This window comes from Microcaecilia unicolor, chromosome 7 (genome assembly GCF_901765095.1).
Source record: "Microcaecilia unicolor chromosome 7, aMicUni1.1, whole genome shotgun sequence".
Classification (NCBI taxonomy): Eukaryota; Metazoa; Chordata; class Amphibia; order Gymnophiona; family Siphonopidae; genus Microcaecilia; species Microcaecilia unicolor.
In genome coordinates this window covers 200,723,752-200,748,379 of record NC_044037.1, presented here as the reverse complement: position 1 = coordinate 200,748,379, position 24,628 = coordinate 200,723,752, and the positions used below count along the sequence as shown (strand labels likewise).

The window sequence follows — 24,628 nt, the reverse complement described above, 5'->3', positions numbered from 1 at the left end:
ACACTAAAGTCTTCCAGGCACAGGGATAAAACTGAAAAACAGACCAAAGAAGCTCCTAAATAATCTCTGAATCCTACCAGACCGGACAAGCTGCACAGGTTGCCTGTCTACCCTCTGCTGAGACTGAGAAGATACTGACGACAGATGGCTAGGCACAGGTTATATGTACATAGTTTGAAGTTAGTGTTCTCAGTCTCCCTCTGCTGGTAGGCGAGCATAACCCAAGCGTCTTGACCGGTCTGGAGGGTTGAGGAGGAAACATATGTTAAGGACTTTTGTGGAGTCAGGAGACCTATCTACTATTTGCAAACAGGGAAGTACCTGAGGAGTCTATCGGATTCTCCCCATTTGAGCTGCTTTATGGCTGGAGGGTGAGAGGGCCCCTTGACCTACTAAGATAACATTGGGAAGAGAAAGTTGACATCTCTGACACCCCTGTAACTAAATATGTAGTCAATATGTACCAGAAATCAGAAGCCCTTGTGGACTTTGTAAGAGATAACTTACAGGCAGTCCAAACTAAGCAAAAGACCTTGTATTATCATACTTCAAGATGAAAAAACCCAACATTGCAGTGTTTTTGCAAGAAATTGCCTTCCTCAGGGGTCCTAAAATAAATTACTCTAAAAATCTTTACTTTCCCACACAGCACTGCAGATATCTCACTAGGAAACTGAAAGGTTGACGCTATCAACTCCTTGTGTTTGTTGCACCTTTCAGTTTCCTAGTGAGATATCTGCAGTGCTGTGTGGGAAAGTAAAGGTTTTTAGAATACTTCATTTTAGGACCCCTGATGAAAGCAATTTCTTGCCAAAACACTGCAGTGTTGGGGTTTTTTTCATCTTGAAGTACAATTTGTACACCACTGTTTTTGTGCACTGACATTGGATATTGCTCCTAGAAGGCTGTTTATTGGTTTTATATTTGGATAATAAATTGAGCCTATTTTACATTATCCTGACTTGTGGGTTTGGCTCCTTTTGTCCCCTTTTTTTCTCCATCCTATAAGGTTAGCCAGTCCTCAACTGTCATAATAGGTTTTACAAAAAACAAGTTTCCGACTTGGCCTTAGGTGTATTGGAAATTCATTTTACACATTTTAGTTTACCTGGTCATCAGCAAATTTGAGGAGTGCTGCCATGGGGTCAGATCCTGGTGATAGCACAAAAATCAATGGAGCACAACAGTGACTATCAGAAAAGGCCTTGGAGAGATCAAATGGAGGTGGTTCAATAAACTGGCGACCCAACTTATCAATGATATATTCTTGCACCACAGGAATAACCTAGAAATGCAAAGAAACATACATGTTATGAATCTGCTTGAATACTTTGTCATGAATCATTTTTCAAAAGATAAATTGTATTTATTTGTTGCCCATGAGAATTCAATCTATTATACTGAATGATCTGGATGTTTAATTTTGCACTTGCTTCTGAGTCTGGGACCCTACCTTCCTTGATGCTTTATAGTGATACACATCCTTTGGTTAGATACGGAGTATTTGTTGAGAGGGTGTGGACTGTATATGTGTGTGGGGGGGGGAGGGGATATTAAAATAATGTCATCCACAGTTATGTGAATTATGTCTGGTGATGCTTTGCACTTTATTGTGCTATGTTGTTATGCTATGTGCAGTTGATGACCTAATAAAGATATTTTGAAAGGCTCTGCCCAAGGCAATGTAGAAAAATAAAATATATAAAAACAACTTGCCTGATATACAGCCAACATGGTCAGCATTTTTTTTAACACCAGTCACAATGGTTAAAGATCATTTGGATTTTCAGCACTGGTAACCGGATTGTGGCTGGTACTAAATATCTGGACAGAGCGGCAAGTGCCGTAGTTATCCACATAGCAGCGATATTCAAACCATATCCAGATAGCTTTCTGGATAAAGTTAGGGCAGCTAACCCAGCGGTAACCGGGCAGCGCGTAGCACTGCCTGATTACTGACGGGAACACAACGGTGCTACAAAAATAAATATAAATATAAATATAAAATATTTTTGTAGCATTGGATATGATGGTGCGCTGGGGGTGGTAACTACAGCCAGGTTGCTGTGGTAGCCTAGCGGTACTTCCTTTTTAGCAAGCGGTAAGCCCGCATTGGGCTTACCGCTACTTTGTAAAAGGGGCCCTTCATGCGTACTTCACAGAAGGTGAAAAGGCAACAGGAACATATTTGAAACTATGGGGATAGCTCTATAAAGAAGGTGTTAATATATAACAATTCTTATCAGCACATTTTGTAACGTACTGCTGGTTTTCCATTCAGAAGAAATAATGATTCACGTATGTTATACAACATGTCTATTAGTACAACTTATAATGTATTGTTTGGCTCTTTATTCAGAAGGAATTCAGAACAAATGCTAAATTGTTTATCAACAGACATAAAACAGCTGCTATCATGAAGTATCCTTGTTGATATTTTTTGTGGTGAGGAGATATTTTTGTACTTATACATAACAAGTAGGATTTTATGACAGTTTGTATGTTATTTCTTTTCATCAATATATATGTTTATTTGATGAGAACTTATTATCAGATTATATTTTATTCATTTTTATTTATTTTTATTTTTATTACATTTTACTGTCTATTTAACTTTTACTTTTGTATTTTTATTATACACCTAACAGAGGTGCTTGGTCACCAAAACACAGCCCATGTCAGGTCTTTGCAATAAAGTCTCCCTTTGTCCGGTTCCTGGAGGTCCGTCCATTTGTGCTTTTTGGCTTGGTTCGGATTCTTCGTGTACTTGGTATCCTCTCCTTTCTACTCTCGCTAACACTTATGTGCCAGTTCGCTGTGTAAATGTTCAGAATACTAGAGTATACATGCACATGTGCACACAGACACATGTACATGCCAGATATGTGCCGATACGGTATTCTACTAATATGTGCAATAGTGCTTTATTTTACACATGGATGATCACAAGGGAAGACTCTGGATGGAGCATGGTCTAGTACACATTCAAATGCCTAACTAATAGGATACTGTAAGTCAGGCACATATTACTGGCACTTAGGTACACACAAGTAACATAGAGGGCATAATCAAACGTCGCCGGCCAAATAGATTGCCGCTGATCTATGTTGGTGGCAGCGCTACAGCTGGCCGGAACCGTATTATCGAAAAAGATGGCCGGCCATCTTTTTTGTCGATAATATGGTTAGCCCGGCCAAATGCCGTGGAGTTCGCCGGGTTTGAGATGGCCGGGTTTGTTTTTCAGCGATAATGGAAAGTTATGTCGGCCATCTCAAACCCCGGCCAAATTCAAGCCATTTGGCTGTGGGAGGAACCAGCATTTTTAGTGCACTAGCCCCCCCTGACATGCCAGGACACCAACCAGCCACCCTAGAGGTCACTGCGGTGGACTTCAGAAAAGCTCTAACGTGCATAGCTCCCTTACTTTGGGAGCTGAGCCCCCCCAAACCCACTACCCACAAATGTACTGCACCCACTAAAACTGCTCCAAGGACCTGCATACAGCCTTTAGGACTTATTGCTGCTGTATAACTTTGGCGCACCAGTTCACACCTGAAGACTAATCTCTCTGAAAAAGTCCTTTCTTGAAATAACCACGTTTACTCACAGTTAACTGTAGATCAGAGGTTGTGCCCCACTGGCAAAGAGTCCCCTGGTACTAAGATTAGCAGTAGGTCAGAGCTGGCACAATGGTGTACAATGCCCTCTTTCAGCACCATTCAAGGTAAGAACTACGTTCTCTAACGTGGGTAACACAGGAAAGGGAACTAAAACTGGCTTACAAAAATGGCCACTACTGCATGGACTACAACAGGAAACAAAACAGGGCACACTCTGACCCAGTTAGCAGGGGGGAAAAACACCATGGGAGTAGAGCCCAGTACCCTACACCCACCACAATGCATTGCTAATGTGACTCTGCAGGGCAGCTAACATAAAAGGTGCCACACTCACCCGAGAGCCACATCGCAACCAGGGAAAGGCTGTCGGAGGATACAACACATTCTGCTGTCATGGAGGTGGGTACGGCATTTGAGGCTGGCATACAGGCTGGCAAAAAAGGTTTTTAGTTTTATTATTTTAGTATGGAAGGGGGTTGGTGACCACTGGGGGAGTATGGGGAGGTCATCCCCCATTCCCTCCGGTGGTCATCTGGTCAGTTGGGGCACCTTTTTGAGGCTTGGTCGTGAAAATAAAAGGACCAAGTAAACCCGGCAAAATACTGCTTAACGACGCTTTTTTTTACATTATCGTCGAAAGCCAGCCATCTAGTAGCCACACCCATGTCCTGCCTTCGCTAATCTACCGACACGCCCCCTTGAACTTTCGCCGGCGAAGCAACGGGAAAGCGGTGATGCTGTCAAAAATGCCGCTTTCGATTATACCGATTTCACCGCTTTTAAGAAATCGCCGGCCATCTCCCGATTTGTGTCAGAAGATGGCCGGCGATCACTTTCGATTATAAGCTGGATAGTAACATAGTAGATGACGGCAGAAAAAGACCTGCACGGTCCACCCAGTCTGCCCAACAAGATAAACTCACATGTGCCCTTTTTTGTATATATCTTACCTTGATTTGTACCTGTCTTTTTCAGGGCACAGACCGTATAAGTCTGCCCAGCACTATCCCTGCCTCCCAACCACCAGCCCTGCCTCCCACCACTGGCTAAGTAATGCCACACTGGGAAAAGACCAAGGGCCCATCGAGCCCAGCATCCTGTCCATGACAGTGGCCAATCCAGGCCAAGGGCACCTGGCAAGCTTCCCAAACGTACAAACATTCTATACATGTTATTCCTGGAATTGCGGATTTTTCCCAAGTCCATTTAGTAGTGGTTTATGGACTTGTCCTTTAGGAAACCGTCTAACCCCTTTTTAAACTCTGCCAAGCAAACCGCCTTCACCACGTTCTCCGGAAACGAATTCCAGAGTTTAATTATACGTTGGGTGAAGAAAAATTTTCTCCGATTTGTTTTCAGTTTACTACACTGTAGTTTCATTGCATGCCCCCTAGTCCTAGTATTTTTGGAAAGCGTGAACAGTTGCTTCACATCCACCTGTTCCACTCCACTCATTATTTTATATGCCTCTATCATGTCTCCCCTCAGCCGTCTCTTCTCCAAACTGAAAAGCCGTAGCCTCCTTAGTCTTTCTTCATAGGGAAGTCGTCCCATCCCTGCTATTATTTTAATCGCCCTTCGCTGCACCTTTTCCAATTCTACTATATCTTTCTTGAGATGTGGTGACCAGAATTGAACACAATACTCAAGGTGCGGTCGCACCATGGAGCGATACAACGGCATTATAACATCTGCACATCTATTTTCCATACCTTTCCTAATAATACCCAACATTCTATTAGCTTTCCTAGCCGCAGCAGCACACTGAGCAGAAGGTTTCATTGTATTATCGACGACGACACCCAGATCCCTTTCTTGGTCCCTAACTCCTAACGTGGAACCTTGCATGACGTAGCTATAATTTGGGTTCTTTTTTCCCACATGCATCACCTTGCACTTGCTCACATTAAAAGTCATCTGCCATTTAGCCGCCCAGTCTCCCAGTCTCGTAAGGTCCTTCTGTAATTTTTCACAATCCTGTTGCGAGTTAACGACTTTGAATAACTTTGTGTCATCAGCAAATTTAATTACCTCGCTAGTTACTCCCATCTCTAAATCATTTATAAATATACTAGTAAAAAAGGCCCGTTTCTGACACAAATGAAACGGGCGCTAGCAAGGTTTTCCTCGGAGTGTGTATGTTTGGGAGAGTGTATGTCAGAGTGACTGTGTGAGAGACAGAGTGAAAGTGTGAGTGTGTGTGTGTGAGAGAGAGAGTGAGTCTGGGTGTGAGTGTGTTTGTGAGAGAGTGTGTGTGTGAGAATGAGAGTGTGTGCAAGTGTGTATGTGAGACACAGTGTGAGAGAGAGTGTGTGTGTGTGTGCGAGAGAGAGAGTGTGTGTGAGACACAGATTCTCTGTGAGAGTGAGTGTATGAGACCAAGCGAGTGTGTGACTGACTGTGTGGCACATAGAGAGTGAATGTGATACAGTGTGAGACAGAGTGTGTGAGAGTGTGAGTCAGAAAGACATTGTATATGAGAGAGAGTGTGTGAGCCCTGCCCTCCCAATCCATGCCCATCTGTTCCCTGCCCCCTCCATTCATCCTTTTCCAGCAATTCCCCTCTCTCCCTGAGCCCTGCCCTCCCAATCCATGCCCATCCATGCTCCTCTGTCACCTGCCCCTCCATTCATCCCTATCCAGCAATTCCCCTCTCTCCCTGAGCCCTGTCCTGCAATCCATATCCATCCATGCCCATCTGTCCCCTCCATTCATCCCTATCCAGCAATTCCCCTCTCTCCCTGACCCCTGCCCTCCCAATCCATGCCCATCCATGCTCCTCTGTCACCTGCCCCCTCCATTCATCCCTATCCAGCAATTCCCTTCTCTCCCTGAGCCCTGTCCTGCAATCCATATCCATCCATGCCCATCTGTCCCCTCCATTCATCCCTATCCAGCAATTCCCCTCTCTCCCTGAGCCCTGCCCTCCCAATCCATGCTCCTCTGTCCCCTGCCCCCTCCATTCATCCCTTTCCAGCAATTCCCCTCTCTCCCTGAGCCCTGCCCTCTCAATCCATGCCCATCCATGCTCCTCTGTCCCCTGCCCCCTCCATTCATCCCTTTCCAGCAATTCCCCTCTCTCCCTGCGCCCTGCCCTCCCAATCCATGCCCATCCATGCTCCTCTGTCCCCTGCCCCTCCATTCATCCCTTTCCAGCAATTCCCCTCTCTCCCTGAGCCTTGCCCTCCCAATCCATGCCCATCCATGCTCTTCTGTCCCCTGCCGCCTCCATTCATCCTTTTCCAGCAAGTCCCCTCTCTCCCTTCCATGACCCCCCCCTCGCATCCATGCTCCTCTCTCTCCCATGTCCCAGCCTGGCCCGCCCTCTTCTCCCCCACCCTTCGCATCCATGCCCCCCCTTCGCATCCATGCTGTCGTTTCTCCCCTGCCCTTCCGCTCCCATTGTTCAACTTTACTGCCCACCCTCTTCTCTCCCCCAACATCCTTTTTTTTTTTTTTTCTTTTTAAATTTACCTCCGTGGCGGTTCCGGCAGCGCAGCGTCAGGGAAGGAGGCGGCGCTCCCGACGTCTAGCCTTCCCTTCGCTGTGTTCCGCCTTCTTCTGACGTCATCCTTGATGTCAGAAGAAGGCGGAACACAGCGAAGGGAAGGCTAGAGATGTCGGGAGCGCCGCCTACTTCCCTGACGCTGCGCTGCCGGAACCGCGTGTGTGGGTGCGATCCGTTTTTTTAAAAATTTTTTCCACCCTCGACGTCATGACGTTTGACGCGAGGGTGGGACAGAGACGGCTGGCTGGCTTCACACCACGAATCCACGAACCCTACAGCCAGGGAGTGTTTGAGTGGCTTCAGAACGTTGTCTTCAGAACGTTCACGGTGCGTTTTATTATATTAGATTAGTATTAGATTAAAAAGCAGCGGTCCTAGCACAGACCCCTGAGGAACCCCACTAGCTACCCTTCTCCATTGTGTATACTGCCCATTTAATCCCACCAACTCTTTGGCTGACATAAGTGCTTGCCTATGCACCTACACAGTTACGTTAGTATTCTATAAAGGAAACTATGTGCCTAATATTTTTATAGAACGGGTACCTATCTATATGTGTACCCTTATAGAATTACCCCCCATATGTGTATTGAGATTAAGGTTTATCAATTGATTGTACAAACATTAATCATGGGGCATTTAGATTACTGCAATGTCATATATATTGGCTGCAGTATCTTGATTTACTGGAGGTTACAGTTACTTCAGAGCACAGCAGCACACATGATATTTAGAGTTTCCAGACACGAGAGTGCTAGTCCATTGTTACCGCAGTTGCATTAGCTACTGATGGAAGCCCATTCCATTTTTAAAATATGTTGTTTGGTGTTTTTAATATTGTATGGGCAAGCTCCACAATATATACCTTTAATTAATATACACAAGAAGAATTTTGAACATAACCCTATGCTTATTTGTCACTACAGTTTCTATTGCCACAAGGTGTCATCTATAAGCCTGAATTTTCTTGTTTGTTTCATTACTTAACTGCAAAATGGTGGAATTGTTTACCTGCTATTGTTCGCACCAAACCAAATGTTTTTGAAAATTACTTAAAACCTGGTTGTTTCAGACATTTACTGTAATATGATTAAGGTTTCCTAATTAAATTGACATTGTATTATGTATTAGGGTATGCCCTAGTCTATATGTGAGCCACTCTGAATTAATTGTGGCATATAAATGTGAGTTGTAATGTAATGTAAAATGGGAAATACACATGCAAATTTTTAACCTGCCCAACTTCTGAGGCATCTCCATGCATTATCATTATTTCCACGTGTATGCAATCTTCACATGTAAATAACAGCATTCTGAAATCATTTACATTCATATGTAATCTACATATGTAAATGCCATTATTTACATCTAATCTAATCTAAATCGTGATTTATAGATCACACTGGTCCCAGCAAGAGGTTCTAGGCAGTTTACAATATAAGAGCTCACAAAGGAAGTGAGGAATAATAAACTGTAAATAAAACAATCAATAAAGAAAATTAGAAAAAGAAAGAAAAAAGAGGTTTTTTTTTAACCTTAAAAACATCACTAATTAAACTTATTGAACAAAAATGTTTTCAGCTTCTTGTGTAATTGCATATAATCTGTTTCCAAGTGGATATGAACAGGTAGTTCATTACAGATAGCAACCACCTGGAAAGAGAACACAGCATTAAGCTGACGTTTGAACCGTATTCTCTTAAAAACTGGAAATTTCAGTAGAAAACTATCCCAAACTCGTGCAGAAATGCAAAAACAGAGGAATAAGAATTGGATCAGCAGTTCTGAGATATTTCCATATAGCACCTGAAACACTACACAGGTAACCTTAAAAGTGATATGTGCATGCACACAAAGCCAATATATCTCTTTAATGTGAACAGAAACACATAAAAATAACGCAAGACCTAACTATCTGCCGAAGGCTACTGAAAACAGATCTGTTCAAGAAGGCATACCATAAACATCCATCTTAAATATTAAATAACAAGACTTTACATGACATAGACACAAATAGAATCTTACCACTTGACTGATTACCTCTCTGTTCCAAATATGCTATGGTACTTGTATGTAACCATGTATGTAGGTATACCGTTATCTGTTCTACATATGCATTACCAATTGTAATTCTGTTACCCGGAAATGGCAACCGCCATTACGGCAAATGTAAGCCACATTGAGCCTGCAAATTGGTGGGAAAATGTGGGATACAAATGCTACAAATAATAAATAATAATAAATATTTTCTCAAGTGGAAAATCAACCACACCGCAGTGTTCTGTACTAGTTATAAAGAGTTACAGTAGTCCAGATTGGGCAATACTAACATCTGGATCAAAAGAGAAAAGTGGGAATTATGGAAATAGGATCTAATTAATCTCAGTTGTCACATGTGGTAAAAAGGTCTTTTCCATATTTGATTAACTTGGGCTTCAGATATTAGAGAGGAGTCCAGGACAACGGCCAAGACCCTGGACTCTTTTTCAGTGGCCCATTTCTGAATCTTGTTCATACAGCCTAATATTCTATCAGACATGTCTTTCAGAGTAGTACATATGGGAACTAACATTAAAATATCATCAGTGTAGGAAAATAGACATCCCCCATCTCCCAAAACTATACTGGATAGAGAGCTCATGAAAAGATTGAACAACATTGGCGAGAAGGATGATCTTTGAGGGGCCCTGCAAGTTGACAGCCAACTGTTTGATATTTCATCTCCCTTCCAGACAGTATATAATCTATTCACCAAAAAGTCTCTGACCAATTTAATACAGAACCTGCTAGACCTAGCTCACTCAGTCTCGTCAATAGCAGTCCATGGTCCACCGAATCAAAAGCAGCTAAAATATCATACTGAAGTAAAAGTATCTGCCTATCTGTACATAAGTATTCTCTGACAACAGTAGTTAAGGCTAATAAAAGGGATTCAGTGCCATGTTGAGATCTGAAACCAAACTGTGAAGGATGGTAACAAGAGTATTTATCAAAATATCTAGATAACTATTTACTAACAAGGGTCTCCAATATTTTGGTGAGCAAAGGAATCCCTGCTATCTGCCGGATTCTATATAGCGTGCCTAGAGATCTGTGCTGAAATCCAGGCATATTCTATCATAACACACTTAATTGGCTTAAAAAGCTAATCAGCATTGATAACAGCACTTACCAAGCAATAATGAGAACTAATTGGCAATAATTCGAATTTACAAGCACAACTCGCTAAGCGTGTTCTGTAATGAACTGCGCCTAAATTCTAATGTGTGGAGTTGAAAAGGAGCGTGGCTATGGGCATAAAAATGGGTGTTTCATGGGTGTTCCAAAATTTACGTGTGTAGTTATAGAATATGGCCCAGGGCATGTAAATCTACATGCAGGGATTTATGCCACATTTTGTTTGGTGTAAATAGAGGCACTGGGATATCAACTAAGCATATTCTAGATACTGTGCCTAAATCTAGGCATCGCTTGTAGAATATGCTTAGGCGGAAATGTTTACCAAGTGGATTTTTTAGGCATCTTATATGGAATCTGGCCCTATAGGTTTAAAGCTGGATGTGAGAGAGAGATCCAAGTTCGGGGATTTAGGTGTGGGAGTAAGTGCAATGCGGCCCATCTCTGGAGGGAGTTTCCCTAATATCACTGAAAAGTTGAACGTTTTGAAAACATAGGTTGGAGATCATTTACCGAAATAGGTTTAAAAAGCATCCCATTGTTGATTGACAGCAATGCCTGTCTCTGAATCTGTATCTGATCCTAATGATTGGGAAACTAATACCCGTATCTTACTTTTTTACTCTAAAGTCATCACAAATCATCTGAATTTTATGTGGAAAAAGTCTGCCAATTCCTGAGCTTTAGGTTCTGTATTAATCATCTGTATGTCAGCATCCGGTAAAAAAAGAAGGTTACCTACTAAATGAAACAGTTTTTTGGGATCACCTGGATCAGTACCCATGACTTTAGCATAATAAGCCTTTTTGACCTCTGCAACATGAAATTTGTAAAACCTTAAAGCCTTTTACTGTTTGAGCTTAGCAGAAGGAATTTGATTTTTCCTCTAGCTTTTTTTCCAAGCGTCTACAGATCTGCTTTAAATTCTTTAGTAAGTCTGTAAATGAGGGGCTAGACCTAGCAGACCTGACTTTCTGAATTCTCACAGGAGCGATGGTATTCAGAAAAATTTCAATAATTAAATCCCATTCAGATTTCATTATAACAGGATCAGTTTGGTGCAGATTAATGTGATCAGAAACTGTATTCCAAAATCTGTCTATATCTATCTTCCCTCTAGTTTTAATGATAGGTTTAGCTTGTTTATTGTAATTAGAAGTCATGTAAATATATACATTGAATTGAGATTTTAAAAAATGGTCAGACCATGGAACAGCTGTCCATGTAACATCTGATAGTATAAAGGACGGATTGGGATAATAACATCAAATGAATGACTTTTCATGAGTAGAAATCAATGGATTCAAATGGCATGGATAAGCCATGCAAATCTTCTAAAATTACCTTCAAAATCAATGTTATATTTTTCAAAATTTTAGTTCTTTCCTTAAGAGACCGTATTGCTGAAAATTTGGGAAATTTCATCCTACATAGCCACACCCATGATTATAAGTTAGGATATAGCCATAATAACAAGTGAACAACTTTATTTCATACTACAAAAATAGAAAAACAATATTAGGAAAACAAGCAGATCTAACAATTTGATCAAAATTGTTAGAAAGAGGTCCAAGATATTTTGAGAAATCCAGGAGGGGTAATCCATAAATAAATTAAATTTGAGTATAGCTTCAAAGCATTGCAAATTCACCTTATTTGTGGACTCTCCTCATTGTTAGAAAAGAAAAATGTAATTTTCAAAACCTGACAATCTCAGCTTTTTAACATGCTTAATTGTAAGACTTATCCCACTAAAACTTACTTCTGAACGTTAGCAAAATTATTCCAAGTGCATTTCTTTCACAGAACACCATGTTATATGATTGCTTGTAAAATATAGTTTTTTTCTATTTTGGAAAAGGAAAACTATATAAAGACATTTACAAATATAATATGTAAATTTCAGTTTCAGAAGCTCTGCTGTGCTGTTCTTGTGCTTTCCTATAGAAACCTGCCCTATAATGTTGAACAGTTGATTTTAACTCAGGGTTATGCTTCCACTGAATCCACTTTTGAGTTTGGTTGTGTTTGTGCTTTTTCTCTTGCTGCTAAAACAGTACAACAGTTCATAAATCCAAGTTTCAATTACTTTCCATTATTTTCAAGAAACAGATGGGTTTAAGACAATACTTGGAGCTACATGCTGAGTATTCTGAGCATGGTACCACTTACTTTGTCAGGTCTCAGGCAGCGAATGATAAGCAGCCTCTGGAACTGTCCGATATTATCCCACTCTGATGGCAAAGACTCGTGATGTGGCTCCTAGAAGTAGCAATCCAGAGTGTTAGTTTTATTTGTCACTCTCCTGAATACTTTCAGCATACTGAAATGTTGAGAATGGCCTGCTGTGCATCACTGTAATAAAGTCCAGATTAGATTATTTACTTGAAAAATTGAAAAGCGGATGAAAGGGAAATAGTTTAAAAGCTTTCAACTCTTAGCTGAAAAAGCAAGTGGATATAAGGTAGGTAGCTATCAAGCTGCATTATGGCTATACTGTGCATTATTTGCGCCTTAACACACATTAAAGGGCTCTTACAAAAGATTTGGTGTCCTAACAATTTTCTTTAGATCACCACAGGGCACATTATAATGAAAAGCAAAGTATGCAAAACACTTAATTACTATGTAAAATCCATAACACAGTTTGTAGTGAACAGAACAAGCCATGCTTTAGCTGGAAAAATAACTCCAGCTAAGAGGACTTCTTGACCGTATACGCCAACCTGAACCCTAGCAGTAGTACCGAAAGACTTATTCTACTAGACATCATTGGTGCCATTTTGAACCCAGCACCAGCAAGAGCAGGAGTGACTAGGGATCACTCTTGCCCTGAGACCCGTTGGAGCACCAGAGGTGTGTGTCGGGCCAGAGGAAGAGGGCTTCTTTTGGGATATGGGGTATTGATCAGGGGATAGGGGTTCTTGATTGAGAGGGTTCTATTGGGGGGGGGGGGTCTTGATCGGGGGGGGGAAGGGGGAGGCCTGATGGAAGGAGAATGATTGGTCTGACAGCGTAGATGGCCCCTTTAAGATGTGGCCCGATGCTCCCAGGGCAGTAGAATAACACTGCTTGTGTCAGTTGGTGACACCTGTGGTAAATCAAGGTGTGATTAAAGCTTGACTTTCACTACACCTTGACAACCCTACATAAGTATTGCCATACTGGGAAAGACCAAAGGTCCATCGAGCCCAGCATCCTGTTTCCAACAGTGGCCAATCCAGGTAATAAATACCCGGCAAGGTCCCAAAAATGTACAAAACATTTTATACTGCTTATCCCAGAAATAGTGGATTTTCCCCAAGTCCATTTAATAACGGTCTATGGACTTTTCCTTTAGGAAGCCGTCCAAAACTTTTTAAAACTCCGCTAACTGCCTTTACCACATTCTCTGGCAACGAATTCCAGAGTTTAATTACACGTTGAGTGAAGAAACATTTTCTCCGATTTGTTTTAAATTTACTACATTGTAGGTTCATCACATGCCCCCTAGTCCTAGTATTTTTGGAAAGCGTGAACAGATGCTTCACATCTACCCGTTCAACTCCACTCATTATTTTATAGACCTCTATCATAACTCCCCTCAGCCGCCTTTTCTCCAAGCTGAAGAGCCCTAGCCGCTTTAGCCTTTCCTCATAGGGAAGTCGTCCCATCCCTTTTATCATTTTCGTCGCCCTTCTCTGCACCTTTTCTAATTCCACTATATCTTTTTTGAGATGCGGCGACCAGAACTGAACACAATGCCTTTGTATCGCACCATGGAACGATACAAAGGCATTATAACATCCTCATTTTTGTTTTCCATTCCTTTCCTAATAATACCTAACATTCTATTTGCTTTCTTAGCCACAGCAGCACACTGAGCAGAAGGTTTCAACGTATCATCAACGACGACACCTAGATACCTTTCTTGGTCCTAAATATACATACCAAAACACAAAAACAGTGGATCCAAAAGAGTCCTCTCACAAGTGGTGTTTTCTTAAACAAATCAAAGGGTTGCTTTTATTGATTTGAAATAAAGACCTTGTTTAAGAAAACACCACTTGTGAGAGGACTCTTTTGGATCCACTGTTTGTATGTTTTGGCTTTCGTTTCTCCTGTGGAGAGATCACCTTCTGTGGGTGTTGGCCTAAATATACATACAACATGGTAGACCAAATGGAAGCATGTATTAGCATTTGTATTTACTAATTAATATAATTTTGCCTCTGAACATGCACTTTACTAAAACTGAGTGACATTTTAGAAAGAATATACAAATTGGAATTGAGATGTCAAGATCAGAATGTCTCAAGTTCCGCTAGTATTCTAGATCAGGATCCATTAATGTAATGGGAGCATCTATTTTAGAGCCATAAATGTTGGCACATACACATGTATGTTCTCAAATAGAAGAACACACATGTATGTGCTGGAATATACACATTTACATCAGCCATTTTAGATTTTGCTTTAGTGAAGGGGAGATGGGCATCAAACATAGGCATGATTAAGGAGGTGACCTCCCCTAATCCCCCCAGTGAAATGCTGCTCAATATGAGCACTTTTCTGAAACCTAGACATCCCATGTGTAAATCCTGACATCGATCTGTTTGCACACAGACACGCATTCCCCTTCTGAAATGGGGAATACACATTTATTTATTTTAGCACAAACTGGACAGGCTGCACTTCAGCACTCTCCTTTAATGCCAAAACATACACAACATATCCACACTTGAAAACTTAACCGAGAAAAGGGTGGAATTTATTATGGCCGCAGAATTCTGCAATTTAAATATGTAAATACACTCACATTAGCAAGCAATTGCATTCATGCATACATCTTACAGTGATTAAGCAATTAGATATATGACTCGATTTCTATCTAGAGTATTTGGGGCAAGGTGGCCTAGCCTTTTGAATCTCTCTATTTGCCTTAGTTACAATGTCAATTTTCTGCTCCACCTGGGGCATGTATCGCCGACATGCCCTAGTGCTTAACATTCCAGATTTGCCATAAAAGCATCCCTCACAACTGTTGACTCTCTTTCTTGAAGCCTTCAGCCTCCTCATTCCATCCAAGTCTGAAGTAGGCACTGCTGACCAACATTTACTCTGGCACTGGCCCCTCTCCGTACAAGAGGGGAACTGCCCTTAGCCTTAGACATCATTCACGCCACTGCTAGCAAGGTACCACATCCACTTGACCTTTGACATTGCTTTGGTCTGCAACATACTTCTGTGTACTTTATCAGGCTAGGACCCACCACCTGTGGAATGCTGCAATGAAAGCCCTATCTCCTTGAAAATGGGGTGGGTGAGCCATTGGAGCAGCAGGCAAAAATGGCTAAACACGGTGGGAATTGGCTGAGAGAGACCTGGAGGGAGGGACATCCAAAAAGTTTTGATTTGGACGTCCTCGCACGTTCTGATCTTGGGGGGGGGGGGGAGGCGCAAGCTGAAAACAACCTTGGCAGGGACTGTTGAGAGACCTGTGCTTGTGGTCAGTTTAGGCAGGTAAAAAAAACAGGGACGTCCTTTTTTTTTTTCTTCAGAGAAGTCCTTCCTAATTGCATATAAGAAAAACACGTCCAAGAAGGACGCCCATCACAAAAACTGTAGGAAGACGTCCAGCTCGTGTTAGACGTCCCTGACGAGCACTTGGATGTTTTTTTTTCTTTCCGATTCCCTCATAGCAGCCCCAATGAGAGGTGCAGACCTCCCGTTAGGGGTTTCCACGGTAAGGGAATCGGAAAATGGTAGTGCATCTCATTACAATATGGTTTCTACACATTATAATACTAATTTGCTCATCTGCATTCCGTTTTTGTTAGCTGCTACCGTGATCAGAAAATGACTGGGAGAAGCCTTTAGTGCATGCCAGGGTTTACTACTTGCTCGTTAATGGCTCGTTAAGTTTAGTGCATCTAGCCCCCAGTCCTTTTCTTATCCTTGCTACCTCCCCCTTTTCTATTTCTGACCTAACTTCCTTAAACCTATTAGCCGTTGCCTACCTCCCTCTCCCCTCACCCCTCCCTCCCCATAACCCCCTTCCTCTGCCTGTGCTGGGCCGCAGTCCATTTGTACTTGTGACCACCTACACATCTGGGTCACTTTCCTTTTCTAGATTTTTAAAGGTGTGCAGCTATAATATTTTCATTTTGTTTCCCATGTTGTTTATGGGAATTTTCATTTTATTTATGTATTTTGTAATACTGGAAAGACTGCACATTCTTCACACATAGTGCACACTATTTGTGAAGGGTGTCACTTTTTTCTGAAGAAGGCACATTATTTACAACACACGCCTTCCTATGGGATGTACGTGATGAGTGCAGAATCTCTTCAGCATTCACATTGCCTCTTCTAAAAACCTCCTGAAATCCTCCAGAACAACCTCTTCAATGAAGGCTGCTATAAATAAACCTTATACAACTTTTCCATAGAGCTCCTTATAGATTTGAGAAAGCTCCTCCCATAAGAATGGACTATATAATGGACTTTACACATCCAATACACATTTTGGACTACATTCACTAAATGGCACCCACATTTTGCTGCTGAAAAAAATGAGCGCTGAGAGCTATTCTACAAATGGTGCTTTGAGGGCCCCTTTTACTAAGCCATGTAGGTGCCTACGTGCACCCAACACGTGCCAAATTGGAGTTACTGCCCAGTTACCGCGTGGCCCTTGCGATAATTTCAATTTTGGTGCACATCCAATATGCATCTGACACACATAGGTCATTACTGCCCAAATTCTTTACTGCTAGGTCTATGGCTTGCAGTAAGGTCTCAGACCCAAAATGGACACATGGCAATTCTGATTTTGCCGCATGTCCATTTTCGGCAAAAAAAGGCATTTTTTGTAGGTGTGCTGAGAAATGATTCTGTGCACACCCAAAGCACGCATCTACACTACTGCAGGCCATTTTTCAGCGCACCTTTGTAAAAGGACCCCTGAGTTGGGCACTGTTTGTAGAATAGTGCATAGTGCCAGGATCCATGCCCAACTCTGAGCAAGAGGATTTACACCAAGTGAAACTTGGTATAAATCCTTGCATGTGAATTAGGTGCAGAACTCCCGAATTTTATAACAGTGTGCGCATCTTTAGTGAGTGCTCCTGGCCCGCCCATGTCCCTCCCATAGCCGTGCCCCCTTTTCAGTTGTACCCTGAAAGATTTATGTGCACATCTTTACAGAATATCACCTAGGGAGATGCGCGGGTAAATCGAAAGTGTTACAAAGCAGCGTTAATAATTGATTGTTAGCACCCAATTATCAGCACCAATTGGCTCGTTACTCAAGTTACACACACAAATTGGGCACGTGCTCAAATTTGTGCAAGTAACTTTGAGTGCCATATGTAGAATCTGGGGGTTTATACATGTACAGTCTCCTACAGTAGGGTCCTGGACTCTCATGTACATTTGTACATTTACATAAACAGTGCATCCAGATGTCCAGTTGTTAATTTGGCATCTGAATTCGAAAATACAGCTGTGTTTCTGGATCTCCATTTGCCAAAAGGAAAAGTATTTGGGAGATAAGGCTAGGAAGTCAAAGGTAGACTGCCCGAAGAAAAATTATACTCAAACTGGAAAATTGACAGGCTCTGCTTTGGGCAACAGATATAATATAACTCATAAATGTATTCACTCAATGTCAAAGAACGGACACTGATTTAAATAAACATTTTGGATGAAAACACATCCTAGGTCTTAAATATAACTTACACATAAAGGGTAAATATATTTCAATATAATTGTATTTTAGCTCTAATGCACATAATACTAACAGTTATTCAAATACCAAATTCCTTTTTATTAAGTGTTGCAATAAACAAATAAATTAAAATTCTATTAAACTGTTACTATATGCCCATATAAAGATAAAAGTTAAAAATGAAAGGATAAATGCATAAATTAGTAGTGCATATCTTCCTTAACTGCAAATCCTCAAATTCTGTTATGCAATAGTTCCCAACTTTCATCTATCTGGGACCTAAAAAAGGATATTACAACAATAGACTGACAACCACATCAAATAATCCCAGATCTAATAGTTTTCAATTGCTAGTATCACAGCCAGGGCTGATAATATTTCTAAAGTGAAAGCAATCTCAGTAAATTACTGTCTGACAATCCTACATTTTACTTTGCATTTTCCTAGTGGTTCTATCTTTCATAATTCACCTTTAAGCTGCTCACAGACTAAAATCCACTGCTGTGGTGGCATTGGGCCGGACTCACAGGGATTTATGCTATACCCTTCTCAAATTAATTTCACACAACTTAAAGTAGATCAAAGCTGGCAAGAGACTCTTGCCAATAAATTGGCAGCACACCATTATGGGCTGCTTTTACAAATTGGCGCTACCGATTAATGTGTGCTGAATACAAAGGGTTCTTCGCATTCAGCGCACCGCTAATCACTAGCGCTGCTTTAAAAAAGGAGCCTTCTATCGTTGTAACCAATACTGCCTATAAAATTAAGCAAGTAGAATGTCTTTTACTCCTTACATACCATACTGTCGTATACTGTTTTCCATCCATCCTTAAGTCTCATAAATTCCTTACGAATGCCTTTAAACTGTGGCAAGTCATCTAGTCGGCATATTTCATCCCAAGATTTCTGGGGAAGCCAGGTGCAAGGATTGGAATAGGGATTATCTAGCCCAATCCCCCCAGTTAGCAGGAATTTCCACTCAGTCTCATCAATCTACAATGGAAAACAGCATTAACAAAAACAATATGCATAGGGAATGAACAAAAATGTGCATGCCAGGTCTATGGATTATTCTTTTCATAATTTCAAAAATGTTTTTTGTAATGCTATAGTATCAATTGTGACTGGCTCTGGGGAAAGATGACTAAAGTAGTGAATCCAAAATGTTGAGAATGACCAATTTTTCATGTCATTGGTCCATATACAGTCTGCAAAATTTCGTTTGAACTTCTGTAACGTTTTTATCCTTTCATATAAAAAGATAGGATTTGGACCATTGTATTACAAATTGGTCTAACAGAATTCATTAAAACCTTTTTGTTTTGGTGATTTTAGTTATTTTTTCCTAGAGATGGTCTCAGTTTATAGCAGCTTTAAATAAATCTTTTTGTAGTCTCTAAATTATATTGTCTTTGGCACAGAATTTGGTGAGGTACTCGTCATTGTTAAGGATCATAATTTATCTTTGATGGAAGGTTTTTAGTCGGTGACATGATTGATCCCCAAGACATTAATATGAGGCCTTTTGACTACCACAGTAATTATTAATAAATTATTTGATTAAATTGGGATTTCTTATGACCACTCCATATTGGCACAAATAGAGTTTTATTTGGTGGATCCTCTTTTCTTTTTTTTTTTTTAAATCTCACACATTTTTTAATTCTGTCACTCTTTTTCTCCCCACCACTTCCCTGGAATGGTATTCCAGGCATCCACCACACTTTCCATAACAAAGTATTTTCTGATGTCACTCCTAAATTTATCACCATGCAACCTTAATTTAGGTCCTCTTGTTCTACAGCTTCCCCTCTCCGAAAAAGATTTGTTTGTATATTAATACCTTTCAAGTATTTGAATGTCTGTATCATATCTCCCTGTTCCTCCTTTCCTCGAGGGTATATGTAACAAGTAACATAGTAGATGATGGCAGATAAAGACCTGTACGATCCATCCAGTCTGCCCGAGAAGATAAACTCATTAAATAAGGTATGAGGTGATACAACATATGTATACCTAAACTTGATTTGTCCATGCTATTTTCAGAGCATTGTGAGGGGGCAGGTGATAGGGGAACAAGGAAACCATGGGAGCAAGGGTTGCAGAGAGCAGGGGAGTACCGACAGAGAAAGTTTCAATATCAAGTTCCTAGTATACGGAGAGCTCGCCCTCTGGTGGCTGAATGGCCAACTGAAGTGGGGAAGCGAGGAAGGAACTATCAATCCCAGGAACCCTCTCTTCCCAGAAGAGCTATGCAGAAATTAGGAGATGGGGTGGAGGACTGGGAGATGATTTCTGATGAGGGTAATACGGGACAGCTGGGGAGGTTTGGGGTGGAGGAGGCTAGTGATGAGGATAAAATGGAAGTTACTGAGGAGGAGAGCATGGAAATTGCTGCTCTGGCCCTGACGGAGAAAGATACAGTGAGAGGTTTCCTGGCAGCTGCATTAAAACGGTGGTGGAAGACTGGAGGAGGAAAACTGAGGCATTGGGGAAGGACTCTGTTTAAAACATGACAGCATGGGCGCAGACTGGGGGGGGAGAGGGGGGCAATGCCCCCCCAAATGACGACGACGACGACTGGCACCAGTAGTAAAAAAAAAAAAACAAGCAGGCACGCTCGTCTCTCCATCTGCTTCGCTTCCCTGCCCTCTCAGCGTCCCGCCCGAAAGGAAATGACATCAGAGGAAGGCGGGACACAGACAGAGAGGGCAGGGAAGCTTTCGGTTGTGCTTGAATTAAAGAGAAGAGTATTATACTGTATTGAGAAAAGAAAGACAAAATAAAAACTTTTTATAAGAACACCAGCTTTTGGGTGTGCATTTGTGAAAGGAACAAGAAGGAAATTGGACAAGCAGAGGACTCCCTGGGCGTGAGGCCAGATCAGAGGGACATCCATTGAGGTGTGGGACCGAACAGTCGCTGTGCTTGGAAGGAAGCTAAACAGGGTCAGCCCCAGCTGGGTCCTGGAAGGGTGACTCAGCTACAGCATAGACCACAGAAGTCTGTCCAGCCCTGTCTTTATTCTAAAACTTTTAAAGATTTTTTGTTTAATGGGGGTCTTATGGTTTAATGGGAGCTCTGACATGAGGGGGGAAGGAGAGAGTGTAATGCATTGCCCCCCACCCCCCCAGTCGACCTCTGCATCCCCTGCCCCCCCCCCCCCCCAAATTGCAAGGCAGGACGAAAGCCTGTTGTTAAAAACCACTGGGAATGACAATAAGCCATCTAATTTATAGAAAATTATTATTGTATATGATTTGACATACTGACCATTTTGTTATGCTTCAGAAGGTTCACATTCAGGCAGAAGGAAAATAGCAGTTTATCTTTTTCAAAGAGTGAACGGCATATATTAACATAAAGTGAGTAGGTAAAATGGTCCTTCAAAATCTGCAGCCTTTAAATAAGAGATAATTGAAACATTTTAAAAATGGAATGTTATTTGAAATTTTGTGCATTTAAGAAAGATTATGTCACATATTCAGCTTTATTCTATTACATTTTCTAGTACATAATTAAACAGCCCAGTGTCCTTACTAGCTCCTGGTGCTAACTGCTAGCAAAATAAAAGAAAATAGACAAAAGAACTCTCTTTTATTTTAATAAGCTACAACCTATTGAGAAAGATAACTCAAAATATAATTAATCAGGATGAGCAACAAACATCTCCCTTTCTCACTGCAATTACAAAATAAGTAGAGCTAATGGAATCCTTCCATGTATCATAAGGAAAATCCTGCAAATATCGTTGGTCCTGACTGTAAAACAGGACACCAATGTCTCAAAAAAGGCACTTATCTTAAGCCTATTTTCTAAAGGCATGTGCCTTTACAATAATTTCCAGATCCAGCCCTAATAACACATAAATGCTGGCATACGTATTTATATTATTATTATTATTATTTGTAGCATTTGTATCCCACATTTTCCCTCCAATTCGCAGGCTCAATGTGGCTTACATTTGCCGTCATGGTGATTGCCATTTCTGGGTAGCAGGGTTACAAAAGGTGTTGCATTAAAATACATACATACATGGTAGAGAAGAATACATACATGTAAGAGAAGAATACGTTATGGTAATGCATATTGGTTCTTAAGTGAAAGATTGGATCTGCTCCAAGGCAGATGTAAATATGTCTATGTACTCTCCCTGTGTATTTGAACATTGTGAAGAGACAGTGTTTTAAGCCTGTAAAATGTATTGGATATTTTCCTTCATTGATTATGTTCTGAAGTGTATTTCTCCAATTTGGCCAGCAGGTGGTGTTTCTTTACTGTAAAGCTGTTACAGAGAACTGAGGGGTCCTTTTACAAAGGCGCGCTAAAAAATGGCTTGCAGTAGTATAAGCATGGGTTTTGGGCGCACACCAATCCATTTTTCAGCGTGCCTGTGAAAAAGGCCTCTTTTTTTTCGAAAATGGACGTGCGGCAAAATCAAAATTGCTGCGCATCCATTTTGGGTCTGAGACCTTACCACCAGCCATTGACCTAGCGGTAAAGAATCCGGGCGGTAATGACCTAGGCGCATCAAATGCCACTTGGCACGCATCTGTTACGTGTGTCCGAAAATACATTTTTCAGATGCGCATATCGGACGCGCGCCAAAAATGAAATTACCACAAGAGCCATGCAGTAGTCAGGCGGTAACTCCATTTTGGCATGCATTGGGCACACGTAGACGCTTATGCAGCTTAGTAAAAGGACTCCTGAATGTTTTCTCTTTAGTTTGACACAAACAGGAAGCAAAAATCAGTTTTTATTTGAAACTTAACTGCTCTGGGCTCTGATTGACTTGGTGTTTGAAATTACCCAGTTGTTGCTGGTTGTTACCTCAGCTTCAGTCCAGAAGGAGAAAGAGATCTCTTTCCTGAAGCTCTATGAACCAATATATACCCTGATCTCCCTAGGTACTTTCTAGGAAGTATGTAAGTGTTTAGTTAGTGTTATAATTGATCCATATTTCAGTTACCTGTTATTGTTTGCCAATTGCACTATTTTGTTCCACTGTTCAATATTTTTAAGAGAATAAACATAATTGTTTGTTCACCCTGTTTGTCTGAACTGATAAAGAATCTTGGTGGTTTGTGTGTTGGGTCTGTGAGTGCTTTCTAGGAACTGTGGGACCACTGGCTCCAGTAACCTAGAAATCACTGGGGATAACTGGAGAGAGGGAGACTCGCCCAGAGGTGGTTGTGACCCAGTCAGTAGGAGGAGGGTGCTAATGTAGAGCACAACCGGGATGGTGCAGGTGGACCTGAGATGTGCTGGGGTAGACCCTCCAAGTGGCTGTGGGGTAACCCCAAGTGGGTGGCTAGGCATTTCATGACACACATTTTAAAATATGCACATATACGACAACTACAACCCTGCTCTGCCCAAACTATACCTCCCAAAATACCTACATGTAGAACACATATGTGTCATCTTATTTGCACATATACTAATATGAACAGATATCACTGTGGAATGTTCTGTATATAAAACAAGTTTGACATGCAGAGAAACCTTTATATAATCAGCCTCTTTATGCTAATAAAACATATAAAATCTGATTCCCAAATGCATAATGAAAACCCTAATTTTTTTGTTAAACTACAACACAAATGTGACATGCATTTACATTACAATAATCTTTTCTGATCACATACTTCATGTGTATGTGAGATCATACAATTTTCTAAAAGGCTATACATGAAGAAACAGCTTTATAAAAATTTTCCCCACCTGCCTAGTATATGAACACTATAAGGTCTATTTCTGTGTTCTTCAATGCAAGGCCAACAAGACATCATTGGTGGCCCCAGCCATCATTTTGTTTTTTGTTTTTTGGGGTTTTTTTGTGGTGGGATATGAGACCTGTATTAAAGAATACTGCAATACATCTTCACAGTTCACTTCCACTGGTCGGGCATACCGCAGGAGCAGGAGGTGGGACTGTACTGAGGAGCCAAACCATGCAGTATCTTACAGATGGGTAAGCAAGAGCCTCAATCCAGACTGGTGTTACACTGTCAAATCTTCCTGTATCATAGATCAACCTAACTGCTGTATTCTGCAAAGTTTGCATCTTTTTCAGGAGTATACGATTACATCCTACATATGACATCTCTCTATATAAAACTCACCTCCAACGTTCTAATGAAGCCTCAAATCTCCAAACGTTCTAAATTTGTAGTTGTGTAGATCGCTGTTCCTCCATGAGTGTCAGCCCTGCCCTCGCGTCACAACGTGATGACGTCGAAGCGGAGCAATGACATTCAACGAATCGGATCGCTCACCCGTTGCTACGCAACGAAACCTGATGTCAGACGCATCGCGAACCTATGCGAACAACCTTTAAAAGAAAGAAGGGAGGACTACCATCGCCCCGAGCCAGCCTGAACGTGCGAGGGAGGGACGGAGGGAGACAGGCAGGCAGACTGAACATCGGAGGGTGGGAGAGAGCCAGCCAGCCAGCCTGAACGTGGGTGGGAGGAAGGGAGGGAAGGAGCCAGCCTGAACGTGGGAGTGGGAGGGAGGCAACCTGAACGTGGGAGTGGGAGGGAGGGAGGGAGGGGGGCCATGACCCTGAAAGGCAGAGGGAGGGGGGACCACGACCCTGAAGCT

At 41.5% G+C, this 24,628-nt stretch overlaps 1 protein-coding gene across 1 annotated transcript in view; it reads right to left on the bottom strand.

Annotated features, from left to right (window-relative positions):
- Positions 1-24,628, bottom strand: part of DNAH7 (dynein axonemal heavy chain 7) — a 525,690-nt gene that overhangs the window by 68,185 nt on the left and 432,877 nt on the right. Inside the window, 4 exon segments of the mRNA XM_030210108.1 lie at positions 1,109-1,285; positions 12,478-12,567; positions 18,818-19,012; positions 21,293-21,419. Coding sequence (XP_030065968.1) covers positions 1,109-1,285; positions 12,478-12,567; positions 18,818-19,012; positions 21,293-21,419 — 589 coding nt within the window.